At 26.8% G+C, this 22,907-nt stretch overlaps 2 protein-coding genes across 5 annotated transcripts in view; one reads left to right on the plus strand and one right to left on the minus strand.

Annotated features, from left to right (window-relative positions):
- LOC129606212 (sodium-dependent nutrient amino acid transporter 1-like) overlaps window positions 1-20,276 on the plus strand; it is a 35,133-nt gene extending 14,857 nt beyond the window's left edge. Inside the window, exons 1-10 of one of the 4 annotated variants that reach the window (XM_055516383.1) lie at window positions 11,894-11,908; window positions 15,159-15,349; window positions 15,593-15,860; window positions 17,563-17,625; window positions 17,705-17,906; window positions 18,065-18,335; window positions 18,419-18,522; window positions 18,611-18,977; window positions 19,042-19,318; window positions 19,397-20,276. In XM_055516383.1, coding sequence (XP_055372358.1) covers window positions 15,200-15,349; window positions 15,593-15,860; window positions 17,563-17,625; window positions 17,705-17,906; window positions 18,065-18,335; window positions 18,419-18,522; window positions 18,611-18,977; window positions 19,042-19,318; window positions 19,397-19,644 — 1,950 coding nt within the window. In that variant the 5' untranslated portion in view covers window positions 11,894-11,908; window positions 15,159-15,199 and the 3' untranslated portion in view covers window positions 19,645-20,276. Of the gene's footprint in view, window positions 1-11,893; window positions 11,909-15,158; window positions 15,350-15,592; window positions 15,861-16,070; window positions 16,300-17,562; window positions 17,626-17,704; window positions 17,907-18,064; window positions 18,336-18,418; window positions 18,523-18,610; window positions 18,978-19,041; window positions 19,319-19,396 lie in introns of those variants that run through there. The other 3 variants (XM_055516381.1, XM_055516382.1, XM_055516384.1) reach the window with 3 other exon arrangements.
- A 126-nt stretch (window positions 20,277-20,402) lies between these two features.
- Window positions 20,403-21,659, minus strand: LOC129606214 (6-phosphogluconolactonase). The gene is made up of 3 exons (XM_055516386.1): window positions 21,348-21,659; window positions 20,793-21,286; window positions 20,403-20,716 (listed from the first exon to the last, which is right to left on the minus strand). The coding sequence occupies exons 1-3, from the start codon at window positions 21,463-21,465 to the stop codon at window positions 20,612-20,614; spliced, it is 717 nt and encodes a 238-aa protein (XP_055372361.1). The 5' UTR covers window positions 21,466-21,659; the 3' UTR covers window positions 20,403-20,611.
- Window positions 21,660-22,907: the final 1,248 nt, after the last annotated feature.

The following is a 22,907-nucleotide window of genomic DNA, read 5'->3' on the forward strand; positions in this document are numbered from 1 at the left end:
ATTGTAGTAAAATTCAACAAATTTTTTTTAGAGTGTGTATAAGTACTCGTAAATAAGAAATTGAAGCAGCATATCGACATTTTGAAATGCTTAAAAAAATAGAAAAGGGATCGGATCAACATTCTTTTAACAGATTCATTGAATCATCGTCATTATCAAACAGTGAAAAAATTTAAAATTTTTTCTGTAAAATTTCTGGGATTTCCTAAATTTTACTAGAGTGCAACTATGTAACGCTCCATATCACAACGCAGCAAGGTTAATAAGTATAATTGTTAAAAATTGGATATTGTTATATTTGGTTGTGCAGTTTGCTTTGAGAAAATTTTAACTCCTTTTATAAGGAGTGTACATATAAATTTTTTTAAAATTACTAACTTACAAAGTACAGCTTAAAGTTAGATTAAATACCGGCATTCCGTGTTTTCGGAAGCATATCTGCAAGGTAGCGGATGAATCATTTCATGTTCTAAAATGTTAATGAAATATTTTTATAATGAGTTCTTAAAAAAAATGATAATATTGTTTCAGTTTTCTTTGAATTTTTTTCAACTAAAATAGAGTTATCAAGCAAATCAATGTATTTTGTTAAAATCGTAAATATTCTATATGCAATGCATCTTTTGTGAGGGCTTCATGTAATCCAATTAGTTTTATCAGCTTTGCTATTTTTTTAGTTTTTGAGTAATCAAGATCTACATAAAAAACAAAATAATTACAAAAAATCTTCCTTCGTCTTTTTCAGTACATAAGGTGTGTATTTTGAATAAACAAAAAATTCATCACTTTGTCTTATTTCTGCTTATAAGATAAAGTCATAAATTTATGTTATTTTAGAACTTTGTACTCGTACCCATTAAAAATAGCGATAAAAAGCGCTAAAACTATATTGCCAAATCAAGAAACTTTTAACTAATTCTTAATCATTTCTATTTAAATTTATAATAAATTAAAGACAGTTTTTTTATGTTGCGCAATTTGAAAGCAACCTCTCTGTGTTAAACGAATCTCGTATGATATCAAATTATTTTTGATTGATTTCCACGTTTTTGCTCTGAAGATGATTTGTCATCATAATTTTTTAACTCAATTCAACTTTTAAAATTGAAAAAGAATTTTAAAAGTTGAATTAGATAAAGAATATGGAACTAAAAAAAATATTTGAGATCTTGTTGGAATACCTTAATAGGAGGTTATACAGAATTTGTAAGTTAAAAATTTGGAAATTCATATTTTTTTTTGTTTTGTTTAAATGAAATTGAATAATTATGTTATATACATATTATATACATATTATATATTAATAATAAAAATAACGATTTTTCCATAATATTTAAAATATAATGAATCAATTCCAAATAAATCATTAGATCTCACGCCTAGTAAACAAAACGAAAAATTCGAAATGAATTAACCGTTTTAATTCTGTTGAGTATTTTGAACAGAATAGATATTCTGCCAATTACTTTGCCTCAATATAGGCTAAGTGTAGAAAGATACATCCATAAGTATTGAATGGCTCATAAAACAGCTAAAAAATTCATTCTCTATTCACGATCCATAATTCCATAGAATTATTTTGTCTTCCTGCTTCTATTATAAGTACCAGTTTGTATAAGTTTAAAACCTTCGGTCCTTATTGTTTATATATGAAATAATTGCATTCCTACATAATTTTTTTTTAAAAACCAATCTAGGTAATTAATATTTTATTGACAGATTATGTACATATAATATGATATTAAAAATTGATTCCCCAGAAAGAACAATTCAAGAAACTTTAAATTACCTTCATTAAATAAAATGAACAACTTTTTGAATGCTTTATAATAAATTGTATATTGAATACTTTTCACCCTTGATCTGTTGGTCCACCTCTTTACCGGCCGCAATTGCATACAATATGTGAGGTGATGTGATGGCAACAAATGTTGTATATCGAGTTTTCAGTGGGATCGTACTTCTCCATAGTAGGGAAGCGTAAATGAACTGTTTTTAGAGAGGTGTCGGTCTGACGGTCTGTCTGTCTGTCTGTCGGTCTGTGTGTGTACACGTTTATCTCAAGTTCGGCTGAAGTTTATTTCGACTATGGCACGGATTGATCAGCTTTTGGTGATCAGTTTTTTCTTGCAAATTTTACACTTTTGCCTATATAAGGAGAATTAATCAACCAATTTTGTTGAAATTTAATATATAAATTTGAGTACTAAAACAAAGAATCCGCCGGTTTTTTAGAAAGGTCAGGGCTCGGAAACCAAATTGGGAGCCGATTCTACGTTTTTTACAATATCTAAGGAACTAATTGTTGGAATTTCTTGAAATTTCTTATTTGAGCTCTGGTTGTTACCGAAATAAACTGCGAGCTTTTCAGGGAATTCGGATGGCACAAAGCGAAACTGCACTAAGAGCCAAATTTACATTTTTCTAGGTATGTTAACTAAAACCTTACTAAATTGAGGTCGGTTATGTGCTGACCACTTCAGATTTTTTAAAGTTATTTTTAACACCAAATACAATGCGGCTTTAAAGTCTTGTCAATTCATTTTCCACTACTGGTACTTATTATAAATACATAAACGTATATATTTAGCCACGTAACAGCTCCCAAGAATTTTAAGTTTAAAAAAATTTTAAACATTAAAAGATTTATGATTTAAGAACAGGGTTATTTAATTACAATAAAAAAAATATTAAGAGCAAAGTTGTTTCTTTATTTAGTCGCTTTGTTAAGTTTGTGACTAAGTAAAAACAACACATAAAACACAGAATTCAGTTTATTGTCTGGAAAGAAAACAAGTTAAAACTGGAAGAAACCAAAAATACTGTGTATTAACTAGAAAATTAGGTTTGTCTTTGTTTCAAAAGATTGCTTCTTTTATTAAAAAATAAAGTTGGATGATTATCCGTAACGTATATATTGTAAATAAAATTCATTTTAACAAAAATGTTGCAAGTATACAAAATTATAATGTTAACCAACTAGTTATTTTTTAAAACTACTTTAAATTTTTTTTACTTCAAAAAGCAGTGTGAAAATTATTAACGTTGTTACATTGAATAAAAAAATCTCTGAAATTCTGAATATATGTACGTCAAAATTTTAGATGATTTTAGATTTAAACTCAAAATTGGAGTTGTATACAAATGTAAAGTGCAAGTTTATTTACTCTACTTTTTTTATACCTTGTTTTCTGAAAAAATAAGCAAAAGTAGTGAAACTCTAAAAATTCATCAATAAGCACATTATTTAAAATATCATATTTTTAAAAAATATTTACAATATTATGTATGTAGTTATTTCTTGTTTCCTGTTGACTTCTTACTGTGATACTGTGAGGAATCAGTCCATAATTTTCGTAAAAAACATTAAAACATAAAATAGACATGTACTAAGTAGCTGGAATTATGGCATATCCTAAAAATTTTAAACAATATTTATTACATCCTAAAAGTAATAATAATACGATTTTTATGAAAATCGAAATCAATTAAAATGAAAGCACTCCCATGGCCAGACCCTAAACAGGTGGATGGACATCTTCCAATAAATAATTTTTTTACTATTCCCTTATACGGACTTTATGTTGAAAATTCAATATGCGAAATTTGGTGCTAACACAACACGTCGCTTATTGTATGGAATACAATACCGTAAAAAATTTTAAGCTTCTTATAGCCCACATGTAAACAGTTTTTGAAGATAGGTTTATGTGAATTAAATTTTGCTTTTAATTCGACAGGGTCGTTTATATATGGTTTATAAGAAAATTTATTTTCGTTTTTGGGTAAACTTCATTTTCTTATAAAGCAGACAAAAAATTCTTTAAAAAGCACTATTGCGTTATAATGCAAGTATTTCCGGAGCAGATATAGTTAATTCAATAATTCAATACTATCCAATATATGATATTGGATAAATTTATTATAAATAAGAAGAGTCATTTTTTATACTTTTCAAGTGAAAGTTATATCAGGTAAGGCATCAAAGACATGAAATATATTTTTTTGACAAATTTTGCGAAAATTCCATCTCTCAAATGGTACTTTGAAAAATAATTTCTTATAAATATAGGTGTACAATTAAACCCATGTACAAATTATTAAAAAGTAAAAGTCAGTGCTGTCAAACGAATTTTTGGAACTTTTTGATTTTGTCTCTAAATTAATTTTTAGTTTTTCAAAGATTTTTATCAATATTCCATTTAAACTGCATAAAATTTAGTGATTTACAAGTACAAATGGGAAAGAAAACATTAAAGGTAACATTTTGTCAAAAAAATTTATTTAGCCGGGTATCTGGTTAATAAATATATGGTGTATACAATTTTTTATCTTATTGCAGTAAGCGAACTTTGCCTTTATAATTTACTTAAAATAAAATTTTTAACAATTGTGGAATGTCTTGTACTTTGGAAACACCAATATGAGAAAGTCTATATAAGAGCGCTTGAAAAATGTGAATGAGCAATTCTAATCATCAATTATGATTCGACTTTATAAACATAAATAAATTTATATCAGCGAATTTACGTTAGATGCTGTCATAAGTTGCATAATCCCAAATTGATTCGAATTAATAAAAAAAAATAGTTATTTTTATAGTGTTATGTAATTTTTTCAAAGTAATAACAATAAGTAATAAACTTATTTTTAGGTTTACTTGCTTAAAGTATTTATTTACCTAAAATGTATAATTATGCCCAAGTTACCACACAACACAAAAAATGTACGTAAATGCACCTACTTACATTATTCATATAGATATGTATGTATGTATGTACCCGTATATATGTAAATGCATGGCTATATCATTATATTCATGTCTGCCATTGATTGAAACTTACAACTTACAAGTAACTACCCACCAAATTCTTGCTGCCTAATTTGAATGAATTACATGGCGAATGAAAAAAAATAGTTAAATTCAACTACAGCTATAAAAAATTTTTTAACAAAAAATTTGATAAAAAAATTGTTGGTGTTTTCATAGTTTTTGGCACATTTTCGAAAAATTTTGGAAATAATATTCTTATTAGTATCATTTTGTCTTTGATTCTGCCCATCCGTTCGTCTAACATTTTTCGCGAATATGAATTTTTGTGTACTACGAGTATATACATATGTATGTATTATAAACTATCGAATGAAAATTCTGTATGAAAAGCAAATGTGCATCTGGCAAATTAATTTATTCGTCAATAATAGTGTGAAATATTGCTGAACACTTCTATAAAAATATATTTTTATATCTTAAAAAAATTAAGTAGTAATCAAATTCAAGTTCAACATGTATTAACATAAATAAGTTACAGAACATAACAGTTTTCATTATTTAAACCTAAAGCTGTATAAACACAAGCTCTAGATCTAAATTGATAAAGATAGATGTGCCATTTTGACCGACTACATTTTTCATTTCTTCGTATTTTTATTTTGGTTAGGTATTAATACGTTATTGTGTCTAGTGTTGAACTAAACTATTGTTTCTTATATTTGGAGATCATAATCTTCTTTTTGAAAAAAATAATGTTATTATGTTGAGGAATGTTATGTTGTTTAGTTTTTAATGTTTTTTTTTGTGTATTATTTGGTGAGCATACATAGATTAAGAAGGAATGGTTGTCAATTCGTGTTAGAAATAATCGTCAGAAAACTACCTATCAAATAACAATAGTAAAAGAAACAAGCGATTTTAAAAGAATCAAAAACCAAAAAACGTGACAAAATGTTTGTGTTGAAAAAAGCATGAAAATTTTTTAAGTTACCTAAATTCCATAAAAAAATTTACAGAGTGCTCAAATATTTACTTCGTATTTGGTTTTCGAAAAGAATAATGTGTCTATAATTATTTTGGAGTTTTAGAAAAATGGAATATTTTTTCTGATGGAATATTTTTATATACATCCAACGTCCTTATAAAACTTAAAGATCCTTTGTTTAGAAAATATTATATTTTGGTTTCAAAAATTATTTAAAAGATCTGTCTTGGTTTTGATTATGTGAAGCAATTATGTAAAAATTAATTTTGAACATTCTTTTTGTATGATTTACACTCTGTCTGGTCAATCAAATTATATGCATTTATATGAATTAATTCAAATTATTTTGAATTATATGAATAACTTACTATTAAAGAAATTTACTAACTTAAAAAGAATAGGTATTGTAAAATTAAAAATAAAAATAACGAAAATATTGAATTAATGTGCGAATTGTTTGGCTTCATTTTTTCTTAAAATGTTACTAAAATTTAAATTTTTGGAAGTCACTAGAGTTCTTTTACGTTTTTTCTATTACTAAATGGAAAATATTTCTATGAATAAAACTTTAAGAAATTAAAATGCAATTTGAAATTGTGCCTTCTTAAAATTGCACTGAAGATTTATAAAAAATTTATTTCTATTATCATAGTAAAGTCATTGGACCTCTAATGTTTTTGTTCCTTTTTACAAAATTTTTTAATCATCTTGTGAACTTAATAATTTTAATAAAAAATAACGCTTTTCGTTTAGATTTTTTTGTAATTGAATTATGCAATTTTATACGATTACGAATTTTAGAGAAAACATGCGAATAACTTTTGTAACAAACTATGTTTCTATAATTTCAGATGTTTCTATAATTTCGTTTTTTAGAAGTTATGATGATCAGCATTTTTGAAATTTTTCTGCAATATTTTCTGAATTTAATTCGATAAGAAAAGCAAAATAAGGAAATCAAAAAACTTCTTTAGAAAATTCTAAAATAAAAATAGTGCTAGATATGAATGATCGATGAAAATGTATTTGATGTCGCATATAGAATATATTTTATATATATATTTGGCAAAATAAAAATATCGAGAAGTTATTTGTTGTTGATGCTGTTATTATAAATTAAATAGTTCCAACATGTATATGTATGTGTGGCATGTCTAATTGGGAAGAAAATTACAGTTTAGTTTATATAATGAATGTTATTGAAGATGTTAGTACATTTAAAGCTTTTTAACGTTTTGATAATTGTTTTTGAATTAGACTTATTTCAATTTAGGAAAAACTTTAAAAATATATATGAAATATAATTGAATCTTTCATGATTTTTCATAACTTTACATAATTTACCAATGTAAGCTTTTAAAAAATTTAAATTGTACCGAGAATTAAAGTATTCGTTCTGTTTGATTTAAGTTGTATTTTTAAACGCATTTATGATTGTGTGTATTAATATTTTTATAAAATTGGCAGATTTATAAAAAACCAGTGTTTATCAACTACTTCATAACTCAAGTTATAACAACATAAAATTTACAAATTGTTAAAAATTGAAACCAAAACCACAATCTTCAAATGAAAGAATGCGTAAATAATATCAATGTAATAAGTTGTTTTTTTACTGATGTACTTATAATATACTTATGATAAGAACTTGGTCGTAGTTAATTATTACGTTGCGCCAAACTGCACGTCTGAGGTTTATAATAAACTCTCTTTGGCGTTAGAAGACTTGTGTAACAGTTTAAGTGCTACTGATGAAATCATTGCCTGTGGGGACTTTAACTTTCCCAAATCGGATTGGAGTGCTCATGATGAGAAACCTTATCTGGTCCCAATTGGTGGTGGACTTTGAAATGTCTGTTATTGATTCACTCCATTTAAATGGCCTTTGGCAGATTTCTTTTGTTCTCAATCTCCGATCTAAACAACTCGATTTATTTTTTATGACTGGTATAATATGTTTTCTATTGAATGTCCAGATCCGTTGGTTAATATTGACGTCTTTCATAACCCTCTTTCTTTTTCTTATAGCATATAGACAGTCAACTTTATATGACGAGGTAACAAATATATCAATTATTCGTAACAAAGATATCAATTTTAGTCCGCCTTGGTTTACCCGGGAAGTAAAAATTTTACGCATTAAAAAAAATAAACTGTGGCGTAAATATGTTGCTTCCCCGAATCCCGTGGACTATTCCGCTTTTAAGCATGTCTTTGCTGAATTTCAATGTGATTTGTATATTTCTCGGATACCGGAAGATACTGCTTTTAATCCCAAGGTCTTTTTGAATTTCGTTTATTCTAGAAGGAATAATTCGCGATAGTTACCTGACTTTTCTCAAATTTAACGATACATCTAGTAGTAGCTCAGATAAAGTATGTGAATTTTTCCGAGCATACTATGCTGATTCAAATACTTCTTCGTCTTACGTGGTAAATTCCGACAATTTTCAACACCTCAGTACCTATCCTAAGATTACATATCGGGTTTTAGAACTGACTCCGGTGTTGTTAAAAAATATTTGGATGGTATTGGCTCATGTTTGCGTTGCCGTATGGCTTCTCTCAGATTATTTTAAGATGTATCCCTGGCTCTCATTTTTAAGAAATCATTCGTCGGAAGTTTTTTCGCCTCTTTAGAAGAAAGCGTTTATAATACATAAAAGGATACATAAAAGGGAGTTTAGAACTGAGGCAAAAAACTCTAGGCGATAACTAGGTTGTCTGCTATTCCCAATGTTTTCGAATTGATATTATACGATTCCGTTTACGACTATCGCATACCTTTTATTGTAAAGAATCAACATGGTTTTCTGAAGGAATTTTGCGTCAAAAATTCAAATTTTACAAATTTCAAGAGGGGATAAGTTGAGGGGGTGGAGATGGAAAAAAAATTTCTTTTAACGAAATAAACTGTTTGTTAGTGCCTGAAAGCTACTAAAATTTCAGGCTCCCACAACCTGGGGTCTAGAAAAACAACATCAAAAATTTGAGAAAAAAAGATTTTTGATAACGGTAAATTTGAACGGCCATTTTGTTCTTCTAAAGTTTCACTATAGTATATTGCGATAGGAGAAGTAAGCCACTGGCTTTCTGAGTTTGCACAATTTGAAAAATGGCTTGTAGTTTCACTGCAATAAATAGGAACAAAATGGAATTTTTAGGGTTTTGGGGGGTATAACTTCTAGAGGGGGGGAGATAGGTAAAAATTTTGTTCTACGGAATTAAGTTTCTAGTAAAGATGTATATACATATTTAATTTCAGCTTTCTATCTTCAAGGGTGTAGAAGTTTTGTAAACATGTCCACAGACGGGCGGACGGACGGATAGAGTGAAACTAATAAGCACTTTTTCAAAAATTTTTTGGAAAAGTGCTAAAAATAACTAAAAATATGTATAATTATAATTTGAGATATGTATAATTATGTATAATAGATCCTATTTTAAGTTTTAATTTAAAAAAAAATTTAATTTAATGTATGCAAAATGTTTGAGTTAAACGTGAATTAATAAATAAAAAATAAATAAATAAATAAGTAAATAATACAACGACTTAAAAGCTATAGACAACTTAAAAACTGAAGTAGAAAGTAATTTTTACAGTTACTTTTTCTCAGGAATAATCAAATTTGTTTTTACAACTTTATAATGAAAAAATTTCATAACTTTGCAAGCATGGTTGTTTCAATTAACTTAATCTATCGAGATTAAATATCAAAGAATCTTCATGTAGTAAAACACATTAACAGCTATTAAACTTCAGTCATTCAAGTTGATATTTAATCTTTCAAAGCCATGGACAATTCGTTGAATTTGAAATAACATCAGAAAATTAAAGTAAAAAATATAAAACGAAACATATTATAAAAACACAAAAAATTTACTAAATTTGAGAACCCATTAAACTTTTAATTTGCAATTGAGTAGCGTATATATGCCAATAACGTCTTCAAAAAAATTAAGAATAAAGAAAAAAGAAAATAAATCAAAGCGAATTGCATTTATTTTGAAGACGATATAAAAATTTGCTTATTATCTTTTGCGCTTATTTTTTTTGGGAAAACCAATATAATTAAGGTTTATCATCCACGTTGCTTTAAAATTATCCAGCATACGATTCCCGATGATTCTCAATCATCAAACGTCATTATTATACATACATACATACAAAAGTTTCCAGTTCAATGGTACAACGAATTCAAAAGTATAAATATCTGTTTTTCATATATACATATCAAAAAATTCTATTTAAAAATTTTGATCACGAATTTGTAAATTGCACCTGATGTGAATAAATTGTAAATAATCGTTATAAACGCATAATATCTGTCTTCATTACGCCCATGGAATAATGAATTTAAGAAATTAAAGAAAATAATGAATTCTATACGTACAGAACAATTACTTAACTTTTGAATTAATGTACATACGTATTTGAAAAAATAACCGAAATTGTTTAATCATTAAAATTCATTTGATCAAATTTGGGAATTAAATATATAACAAAGTTTGGTTGTCACAACCAATTTATTCAAACATTTTGTTCAACTCTAGTAAAATATGTATGTATATATAATATATTTTTTTGATTTTTTTTTTTTTTTTTTTTTATCAGGTGCATCTATCATTTTTACCGACCGTATTGTGTAAACAATAGGTAGGTAATGTGATGGCAACAAATTTTGCATATCGAGTTTTCGGTGGGAACGTACTTCTCCATAGTAGGGAAGTGTAAATAAACTATTTTTAGCAACCTGTCGGTCTGTCGGTCTGTCCGTCTGTCCGTCTGTCGGTCTGTCGGTCTGTCGGTCTGTGTGTGCACGCGTGTATCTCAAGTTCGGCTGAACCGATTTTGATGAAATTTTGTATGTAAGTTTGTTTCCACCATGGCACGGATCGATCAACTTTTGGTATATATCAGGCCTCGGGAACTGCACTTTTTAGCGGGCCTGTTTTACATTTTTGAACATTTTGAAGAAAATATTTAACCAATTTACTTGAAATTTTATATATAAGCTCAGCTCGACCGTCAGCAAAAATTGGTATGTTTTGGAAAAAATCAGGCATCGGCAACTAGACGTTTACTACGGGCCAAATATACATTTTTATGTATATAAAGAGAAATAATCGACCGATTTCATTGAAATTTAATATATGAACTCCTCGTATTAAAACAATGAACATATAAATTTTTTTAAAGATCAGGGCTCGAAAACGGATTTGCGGGCCGATTTTACATTTTCCACCATTTTGAAGAAATTATTCAACCGATTTACTTGAAATTTCATATATAAGCTTTGCTCGATCATACGCAAAAATTCCTAACTTTTGGAAGAAATCAGGCATCAGCAACTGGGCGTTTACTACGGGCCAAATATACATTTTTGTGTATATAAAGAGAAATAATCAACCGATTTCATTGAAACTTAATATTTGAATTCCTCGTATTAAAACAATGAACATATAAATTTTTTGGAAAGATCAGGGCTCGAGAACTGATTTGCGGGCCGATTTTACATTTTTCACCATATCCACAGAACAAATTGATGGAATTTCTTGAAATTTGATATTTGAGTTCTGGTTGTTACCGAAACTAACTGGCGAGCATTTCAGGGAATTCGGGTAGCACAAAGCGAAACTCTACTAAGAGCCAAATTTACATTTTTCTAAGTATGTTAACTATATGCTTACTAATGTCCTAAAAATTGGAAAGAAGTATTTAACAGACATTTTTATAATATTCTGTAAAACTTTCATTTAACTAGACAATACACAATGCGGTCGGTTATGTGCTGACCACATCAGATTTTTTTTATTTAGTGCATACATATTATGTACAAGTACATTACATATTAAGTATTCATGTAGATATATATGTATGTATGTATGTAACATTTTTGAACAGTAAAGTGATCAAATTAGTCTAGACGATCGGTTTTATATAAAGCGTATTTAACCAAAATTACATCATGTGCTATTACGATTACGTGATTTTCTTAAACTATCATAAAATTATATGGAATGAATTTTGAAGATTACTTAATTTAAGTTGGATTCTAAGAATTAAAAATTTCAAAACTTCAAAGATAATTAATCGAAAATTTTTGACAAAAGAAAGTAAAGATTTCAATAAAAATTCATTAAAGTTAGTAAGTGCACAATGCATAACACGTTCTTATGTTCTTTGTTCAAATTTTTTGTGCATTAAACGAATCTTTTCCTTTATAACATAAATTAAGAGTTTGAGAGTTTTTACCGTATGCAATTTTGTAATAAACTCGAGAAATTATTGTATATACATATATACATAATATGTATAGTTTCACTTGTATATGTATGGTCGAGAATTTAATGAACACTGAGAATTTAATGAATTTAATGAAAAAAATAAATATGTACTACGAAATGTGTATATTAACAAAGTTATGAGTATACCAAGTTATGAGTATAACAAAGTTAAGAGATGTACAATTTTCATATGAACAAGATTCTTAAGGAACATGGAGAGATAATGTAAAAAAATTTAAATAAAGACAAAAAAAAGTCTAAACTATAGAATTATCAGTTTTAAGCAAAACTAGTTTAATTATAACTTTAATGATAAAACTAATATAAATTATATTCAGTTTTTGAAAAGTTAAAAGAAAATTGACTTCTGAATTACGGAGGTCGATCAACTTAAATCTATTTCATCTGTCAAATCAATTCAATTTTACAATTGGTTATTCTATCAAAGTGACATTTCGCGCATTGGGAAGAATAACAACACATCTGCGACTTAAAAATATTTATAACCGAGTGCAAATTAAATAATAGTAATAATATTTAGTAAAAAATTAAATAAATTAAATAATATTTAATAATAAAAGCAAGTTTGCGACTCTGCATTTTGACTTTTACACTTTACAAAGACATTTGTATTTTTGATTTTGCCCTGAACTCTCAAACTATTTTAATTTAAATTTTAATAAGTTTTAATGCCATAAAAAACCGCATATTTTCGAAATTTTAGCAGAACATTTTTGCAAAAATTAGTTAATGGTAAATGTCAGTGTTAATCAAGGTGGTTTCTTTATGTACAGTTCAATGTCATTTAGCAATTTAAAAAAACTGGTTTTGTTAAACGCAAAATTTTTTCGAAGCTGGAAAACAATTATTTTACTCAAATACTCGTAAAATCCAAGTTTACAAAATTTCGAACTTAATCGACTCCATTTTTTTGCACTCTTCTAAAAAATTTTTGAAAAAAAGTGCTTATTGGTTTCACTCTGTCCGTCATGTCCGTGGACATGTTTACAAAACTTCTACACCCTTCAAATAGAAAGCTGAAATTTAATATGTATATAGATCTTTACTAGAAACTTATTTCCATAAAAAAAAATTTTTACCTATCATCACCTCTCTAGAAGTTATACCCCCAAAAACCTAAAAATTCCATTTTTTTACTATTTGTTGCAGTGTAACCATAAGCATTTTTAAAATTTTGCAAACGCAGAAACGCAGTGGCTTGCTTCTCCTAGCGCGGTATACTATAGCTAAAGTTTAAGAAAAAAAAATGGCCGTTAAAATTTACCGTTATCTAAAATCCAAAATTTTAGATTGTAGAAAACCCCAGGTTGTAGGAGCCTGAAATTTTTGCAGCTTTTAGATAGTAATAAATAGTTTATTTCGTTAGAAGAAAATTTTTTCCATCTCCACCTCCTCTCAACTTATCGCCTCTTGAAATTTGTAAAATTTGAATTTTCGGCGCCTTATATTTCCGAAACCGTAAGGTTTTTCAAATTTCTATAAACGCAAGAAGCTAACGGTAACCCTTAAAATCGAGCATTATGTTAACCGCTCTTTAAATTAATTTTTGCTTTTTTTCAAAGACTGCATAAATTGTTCATGCTAATTATATGCAATCCTAGAAATAGTTTCGTTTATGAATGGAAATAATTTTAAAAGTTTGGTATGTATACATAGATTTTTTTTTAAAAAGGTATTTTCACTTGTTAAAAAGGCAAGTTCTACAATACAAACCATTGGTTTGACCCAACTTTATTTATAAATAGACTTATAAAAGATGAGTCAATTTGTTTGCAATTGATGTTCATAATTGAGTCCTTGCCGTTTTTTTTTTTTTTGGAAATCGAAATTGCATGATAAAGTTTTTAATTTTCAAATTTCTAAATTATTATTCAATTTTTAAAATAATATTCATTTATTTTTTATTGCGATTCCTTAGAGGTCTCTCTGGTTGAAAGGCCAAATAACAATCATTTTTACCGAATTTATAAGTATTTTAAATAAGTATTTAAGCCTTGTTTTGATTAATTACGGAGTTATACGCTTAATGTTTCAAAAAGTAAAAATATCAATCAAAATTGAATTTAAGCCCCTGTTACTCCGAAATGGTTAAGCTGTGAAAAGTTAGTCTACTGATGAGTTCCTAAACAATAGTATAATGCAGTGCACTTTGATACGAGGCACCCTTGGGTATACTTGGGCTCATAACTAGTGAAAAAAAAGAAACAAAATTTATATACATACGAGTACTTTAGGTAACAATGTTTCAAAAATTTAAATTTGTCACAATTAGCTTCTACCTTTATAATAATACGAAACATTTAAAATTTTATAATTCATTCATTCGTACATAATTAAATTATGTTAAATATAATTTGCTGCAAACAAGTAAAGTTTCAAGAAATTTACCTTCGGCTCGATTATTGATATATAATAACGTCTGGAGAAACCCCTTACGTGCACGTTTACTTTATGTTTGATAACGTGATCAATCCTTACAACAATTTTCATTTCAATATCTGCTATTTTGTTTTCAAATTACATTATTCAATAAATGAATTAAATAAATTAAATTATATTTACAATTTTTCATTTTATCAATAATTGTTAATTATTTCCTTTCAAATCTTCATTTTACCATATTCCACATTAATATAACACAAGAATAATAATCCTACAATTTTAACGTAACGAAAGGAGATAATCGTAATTAGCCCATTTAAACTAATTACCCATATTGTTTTAGAAAAATTGAGACGATAGGCTGTTATTCAAGAATTTCGTTTTTTCCAGAATAAAATTAATTTTCAATTTTGCAATTTTATAATGAAAACCTACACGTGCATGTAACGTATGTAGGTAACACATACTTTGGAAAAAACCGTCACCGCTAGTGATGTGACTAAGAAAATACGTCTGGGTGAAAATTGCAAATAATATGTCCATTTCATATTAAGTTTTAAACTTTTCAATAGTGTTAAGATAATTTTCCACTAATTTTCACGAATTCCAAATATACGTGAATTTTGTTTTGAATTTGCAAATTTTCATTTGGTAATGTTAATTTACATTCTTATTAACTTTTATTTAACTCAAATTTTTTTTTGACAGAAGTTAATTCTTTCCACATTCCAGTAAAAAACATAATAACAATGACACCTCATGAAAATAGGGCGTACATAGATGATGAAGGTTTAGAAAGAAGATATAAAGAAGTCTCACCTGTACCCATACGGTATACAGGGAATAACACTGTGCAAACTGTAACAGAATCCGCACATTCATCAAATAGTACAGAAAATGTAAGTAATTTTAAATAATTTCAAAAATAATTTTTCAATAAAAACTCAAAAGGAAATTTGTGTAGTTATATTAAACGAAGTGTTACGTAAAAATATACAGAGAGCCAATATAAAAATCTTACAATGATTTTTAAATTTGTCTGATTGTTTTATAAAAAATTATCCTAAATTTTTTGTTTGCAATTTTCTCGTGTAACTTTATTTTAAAGTATTAATCATTGAATTTCTTTTTTTGTCTTTTAGTTGCCCGAGAAACCGAAACATTTAGAACGTGATTTGTGGGGAAAAGAAATTGAATTTTTGTTGTCATGTATAGCAATGTCAGTTGGCTTAGGAAATGTGTGGCGTTTTCCATTTACTGCGTTAGAAAATGGTGGTGGTGCGTTTTTAATACCATACTTGATTGTATTATTCATAGTAGGAAAACCAATTTATTATATGGAAATGATAATTGGACAATTCTCAAGTCGGGGTGCTGCTAAAGTTTATGATTTATGTCCTGCTATGAGAGGTAAATTTGGTATATATTAGATTATAAATAGAGCATAAGCAACTAGATGAAGATCTAATGTCAATTTGATTTATTTTGCAAATAAAATTTATAAGTCAATTTGTTATTAGATCTACACCTTTTGCAGAAGCTTACATTTTCATACACCTATTTACGTACATACATTCTTATTAAAAATTATTTACATCACCAAAAATATCCCTCATTTAGGAGTTGGAATTGGTCAGGTTATTTCAATATCTATAGTAACAACCTATTATGTAGCTTTAATGGGTATAACACTTAAATATTTTCTTGCCTCATTTGAAACAATTTTACCATGGAGCGTCTGCCAGGATCATTGGAATACACCGTGTATTCCATCGTTAGAGAAGAATACAAGTTCAAGTTTTACTGATAATAGCACAAAATTAGTATCATCAGCTGAATTGTACTTTTTGTAAGTTTATTTCAGAAATTTCAACAATAAAGTATTGTTGTGCCGATTATTGTTTTCTTGTTTTTATTTTTCTTGTATCTTAATCAAATAAGGTTTATCTAAAATTCTATACTTTTCTAAAAGCTAATTATTATTTTCATTATAATAACAAGGTGAAAGAAAACCTTCGGTAATTGAATTTTTTTGAATATGTAAAAATTTTCTTATAAAATACTTTTTCAATTATTGTTCATCAAAACAAAAAAAAACAATGAATTCTTACGTAATTGAACTAACAAAAATCATAAATAAAGAAACTTTAATTTTTATTGTAAGTACTATTTAAGCGTAATAATAATTTAGCGTTAAATTGCTCTATTAATAACTGACAGCAATTAAATCATATTTTAAAACGTACGCGAATAAAAAAATATGCGGTAAATTCGTTTTATTTTTGTTTAAATTGCTTTATTTAATTTTTATTTAAAAAAAATAAATTTTATCACTGTGGCTTTTATGATTCAATTTATCTAAAATATTGCAACAGATTTTGATCAATTGTATGTTATAGAAATTATTAGTATAAAGAAAACAAATAATAAAAGATCGCTTACTCAATATTAATCGGAAATTGCAAAAACAATTAAATATCAACGAAAATATCATTTAACATTTAAATAATGTTTTTTACAATATGTACATATTTCAATTCAATGCCATAAAATCTTTATATGGAGCTATTATATTTCAAAAGCTTACAGTTTGTAACTGTATAAAAATATAATATGTATCTTTTATTTATTAGTAAATGATGTTTTGCGGGATCTTTTTTCGAAAAAGTCTCTTAAAGAGCGTAGCTAACCTTTGAATAAAAATGTTGAAGGAATTAAGAAAATATTTACTTTTAATTTGAATTAAAATTTCAAAATTTCTTATTTGTGAATGCAGTAAACATTTGAGAAATGTAGTCAAAAATATTTTAGAAACTAATTATTACATACTAACTAATTATGCAGAAGAAAAAAATAAAAAACAAAAAGAATTTTTACAAAAATATTGCAAAAACCATAAAGTTTTACAAATTTGAAGAATGCCTAGAAATCTACGTAAATTATAAAATTTGGCTGTATGTACTTATTTTTGTTTCACATTCATTATTTGTATTATTTTTTATTGTGATTTTATTAAAATTGAAAATTAACTTCTCTTTTTTTTATTTACTTACATTTTTTTTTAAATTTTTAATAATATAACATTAAAAATTAATCAAAAACTAAAAAAAAGGTGTTGGTGTTGGTCAACTATTTGGTGTATTTCTTTTATCAACATATTATGCGTCATTAATGAGTAAGAATAAATATTGGCTGTTAAAATAAATTTCAAATTAGAAAATTAAAAATAATATCATTAAAAAAATCATTATTAGGTATAATTTTACATTATTTTGTGCAATCATTCATGGATCCATTACCATGGGCTAAATGCAATATAAATTGGAAAGAACCATGTTTAAATTCTTCAGTCGTAAATGATGATGATATTAAAACTGATTTTTTAATTTCAGTTTATTCAGTTTCAAATTCATTTAACGAAAATCGCATATTTACAAGTTCTGAATTATATTATCAGTAAGTTTAGCTAATTAAATTATTAACAAATTGGTATGGTATTTGATATTTTAATTGGTGAAAATTAGAACTGGTATGTGTGTTAATTTAAACATAAAAAATGTTTTTTGATATACACATTTTCATTTTAATTATTATTTATTTCTTATTTCCAATAGGAAAGAAGTTTTACATGAGTATGATAATATTAATAATGGTATTGGTTTACCAAATTGGCAACTAGTAATTGGTTTATTAGTTTCGTGGATATTGATTTATGTTGTTATTGTAAGAGGAGTTAAAAGTTCTGGGAAAGCATCATACTTTTTAGCTATTTTTCCATACATAGTTCTTTTAATTTTATTAATAAGAGCTGTAACTTTGCCAGGATCTGGAGCTGGAATGTTATACTTTATTAAACCGCAGTGGGATCAATTGTTAAATCCAAAGGTGATATGATGAAAATATGATGAAAATATGACATGTTTTTGCACTGTATATGAATTGTTAATCTAGTTAATATCACTCAACAGGTATGGTATTCAGCTGTTACACAGGTGTTTTTTTCGTTATCTGTCTGCTTTGGTAACATAATCATGTATGCTTCTTATAATAAATTTGGTCATAATGTCTATAGGTAAGTTTGAAATGAGCTTGTAATCTTATTTTTCATTAAAAACTGCTATCTCTAATTAATTAAATAAAATTTTACGATTAAATTGCAGGGACGCCACTATAGTTACACTTCTAGATACATTTACATCTCTTTTAGCCGGATTTACGATTTTTGGAATTCTTGGTCATCTGGCACACGAAATTAATACTGACGATATTGGAAGTGTTGTAAAAGGGGGAGCTGGATTAGCTTTTATTTCTTATCCCGATGCAATTGCCAAATTTGAATATTTACCCCAAGCTTTTTCGGTTTTATTTTTTGCAATGTTATTTGTACTTGGTGTTGGAAGCAATATAGCTATGACATCTTGCACAATGACAGCTATACGCGACAGATATCCAACATTTAAAACATGGAAATGCGCTTTATTAATTGCAGTAGTTAGCTTCTGTTGTGGATTAGTATATTTAACACCGGTACGTATAATAAACAAAATGTAGAGTATTACGTTAACTTTTGATTTTCCGATTTTTACTTTAGGGAGGGCAATTCATTTTGAATTTAGTTGATTATTTTGGTGCATCCATGATATGTTTAGTTTTGGGTATCATGGAACTTATAGTATTAGGTTGGGTTTATGGTGTTGACAGGCTTTGCAAAGATACAGAATTTATGATTGGAAAAAATCCTGGACTTTATTGGAGAATTTGTTGGGGCTTTCTAACACCAGCAATAATGCTAGCTATTTTAATATATACTTTTGCATCCTATTCACCAATTGAATATAAAGATATCAAATACCCGGAATGGGCTTATGGTAAGTAGTTTTTAAAAATAGTACATATATAATTTGATTTCAACTTTATTTAAATCGAAAAATTTAATTTCTTTTTAGCACTCGGTTGGACAATTTCTGCTATTGGAATTATGCAAGTACCAATTTGGATCGTAGTAGCTGTTATTAAACAACCCGGTGAAACATTTCTGGATAAATTCATGGGGTCTTTCAGACCAAAAAGTGATTGGGGTCCAACTGATCATATATTAAGGGAACAATACCATAAATTCATAGCATTAGACGAGGAAAATATTTTTAAAAATCAAGGCTTTTTGTATAGTATTCAAAGAAATATTTTTGGATAAAGTATAAATTATAAAGATATTATATATTTAAGCCTATTTTTGAAATAACTACTTTTACTATAAGAATTAGTTAAGAAAATAGATTAGAAATAAGTTTTGTACACGAAATACGAGATAATTTTATAAAAAAATAATGTGATGCTAATATTCTTCTTAATTAATTTTTAAGGTAGGTCAAAAACGCAAATCTATGTTTGCAAGTATGTAAAAATGCAGAATAACATCTTATGAAATTTTCGTATTTTTGATATTTAACAAAAAGTTTTGTTTTTCTTAGAAGCCATTTGACACCCACATTTTAAAATGTTAATTTGAAAATTAAGAATATTGTGATCTTAAATCAAAGATTTGTTAATTAAAAATAATGATTATATAGCATGTGTAAGATTTTTCAAAATGTAGTGTAACAAAAATATAGTTGCATATAATATATCGCATTTATTCTTTACATAAAATATAATAGTGTGTTCTTTAATGTAATATAAGTTGTCTTGTACACACATATTGGTAATTAAATTCTTAGGTAAAATACATATGTACTTACATATTGTGTATGGACGTTTTTAATTTAAAGCAAGTTGTCAAATATTTTAAATACAAAATATTAACTACAGATAACTATATGTATATGATATATGTGTATATATTTACTTTATATTTTACTTAGTTAACTTATGTATCGAAAATAAAACCTACATTTTCGCAACCCTATGTAATTTTTCAACATTTGCAAGACTTGTAAATAAAATATGACAATCTTCGAACAAAAAACTTTCATATAATTTTCATTAAATTTATCTTACAAAAATATTTCATTATAAAAATATCAAATTTTTAGTCTAACAATGCTACCAAATAATCCCTATTATTCATGATTTCACAAAAGGAAAACAGATTAAAAAGTAAAACGCAAAGATAAAATATACATATCCAAAAACAAAATAATATTGGCTGAAATTTATTTTCATTAAAGAAAATGAATTCCAGCATGCTTATCTAATATAACAATGAGATTATCACCATTTGGATTGACCATACCAGCTGGCAAATTTTCCTTCTCAATAAACACTTTCTAAAAGCACAAAAATTAATATTAAACATTTTTTTATTTGGTAGGTATGTATATTTTTAAGAAATTTTTAACTTACTTTAACTATTTCAGCTTTTCCATCTCCTGACATTGCAAATATGCAGTTTTTGGCATTATTTATAAGTCGAAATGTCATTGTTACCCTTTTCGGTGGTGGTTTAGGCGAATCGTCGATGGCAGCTATTAGTTTTTTTGATTCGTTTAATAATTTATGACCGGGAAATAATGAACATGTGTGTCCGTCCGGTCCCATCCCAAGTAATAACAAATCAAATTCTGGAATGTTTTCACTTTCTGTTAAGTTGAATTCTTTTAATATCTTTTTTTCATAATCTTCTGCACATTGTTCTAATGGCAGCGATAAGTTAATTTTAATAAATTGCGATTCTTCTAAATCAGTTTTTAAAAGTAAACTTTGTTTATATAAACCAAATGTTGATTCTGGATTTGATTCTTCTACATATCTTTCGTCACAAAAAAACAAACGCCATTTTTTCCAATTTGTTTGAATGGCTGGAATACCAATTGTTAAATATTTAACTAATGATCCACCTAAAATAAAAATTTTAAAAATAAGTACATATATAGTAAATTAAAGCCAACAAAAATTTACCTGATAATCCAATTCGAAAAACATCATTGGTTTCAATGGCAGAATTAGCGTACTTTTCAATTTCTGTCGCTAATTTTTGTATAACTTCATTTTCATTTTCTACAATAATTGGGAGCATGTTTCTCTTTTGCCGGTTGTTACTTTTGGTAATCACAATTAAAAAAACTATAAAACTGAAACTCAACCTTGACTTCTTAATATTGATAATCTCTTTTCAATATTATGAGAAAAAACATAGATTTCCACATTACTGAACACCGATTAAAGTAAAAAATGATTGGAAGTTGTGCTTTGTCAGCTAATCAAGAATCAAGAAACATTTATGAAACTTGATGAAGTACAGAAATAAAATAAAAATGTCAAAAACACACTTGTTGAATCAAAAATTGCAACACCTCTAGGATATGTTTTTAAAAACTATTTATTAATTAACTTGGACAAAATCCCTGACAAAAAATTTTCTTTTGGTATTTTCAAAGACTCAAACCATATCGCACCGTGAGAATAATCTTGCAATATCTTGAAATTAATAGTTTCGAGTAAATTAAGTTCAAAATTACGCTATATATGTACATGGGAAATTAAAGACCGAAATATTTTGTTTTATACGTATTGTTTTTAAAGTTATGTCAAATAAAAAAATAAAAGGAAATATTGCGGTGTTATATTTAGTAAAAAAATATAATTTTTATTCTAATAAATGAAAGACTGCAATATTTATTGCAGTTTAAATCTTAATTGTTTTTAATAAATAGGGTATAAAACGAAATGTTGCTGCAATTGACTTGAGCAAACCGTCAACTACTTCAATATGTATCGGTATTAAATGAGAATATTTGTTGAGTTTGTCTGATATCGCAAAATATCGCGTCATTGAGTTCAACAAAAAAATACACTTTAAAAATAGTCCAAAAACTGAACTCATAAAATTGCAAATAAAAGCGGCTGTTTTTGATATATCGTTACATGATTTCGAGCAAAATATAGAGAAATGTTTTCCTCTTGGAGAGAAAAAATTTTTTATAAATGTCTAAAAGCTAAAAAAGTTTCAGACTTCTACGACCTATTTTAAAGAAGGAAACCGATATTAAAAATTTGAAAAAAAAAACGGGCTTGTGGTTACGGCTGATTTTAGCAGTCATTTTTTTTATATTCGGTTTGAAAAATTTTAAAAACGTTTATGGTTTCGTTAAAATATTTATGTCTTTGAGAGGTTATAACTTTTAGAGAAAGGGAGGGGAGAGAGATATCTAAACCTTTTCTTGTACGGAAATAAGTTTCTAGTAAAGATCCGTTTATATATTTTGAAATTAGCTTTCCATCTTTTAGGTTTAGAAGTGCTGCAAACGAGTGCAAACGGACGGAGGGAAACTAGAAGCACTTATTTTCAAATTTTTGAAGAATTATTAAAAAATTAAATGGAAGTAAATGAAAGACGAAACTTCATTTTTAAAATTCTTTAAATATTTTTTAAAATCCTCAAAATATTAATATTTCATTTTTTAAATTATTTTGCGTTTAGTTTTTATTGTTTTTATGGTTATTTTGTGCCCAAAGGAA

Source organism: Condylostylus longicornis, unplaced genomic scaffold (genome assembly GCF_029603195.1).
Source record: "Condylostylus longicornis isolate FDR11 unplaced genomic scaffold, ASM2960319v2 ptg000018l, whole genome shotgun sequence".
In the NCBI taxonomy this organism is placed as follows: domain Eukaryota; kingdom Metazoa; phylum Arthropoda; class Insecta; order Diptera; family Dolichopodidae; genus Condylostylus; species Condylostylus longicornis.

Coding starts and splice junctions, on each gene's coding strand:
- LOC129606214 (XM_055516386.1), bottom strand. CDS start 21,465: ATGCTCCCAATTATTGTAGAAAATGAAAATGAAGTTATACAAAAATTA. Junction 21,287..21,347: donor TTTTCGAATTGGATTATCAG/GTAAATTTTTGT, acceptor TTTTTATTTTAG/GTGGATCATTAGTTAAATAT. Junction 20,717..20,792: donor GAAAAGCTGAAATAGTTAAA/GTAAGTTAAAAA, acceptor TTGTGCTTTTAG/AAAGTGTTTATTGAGAAGGA.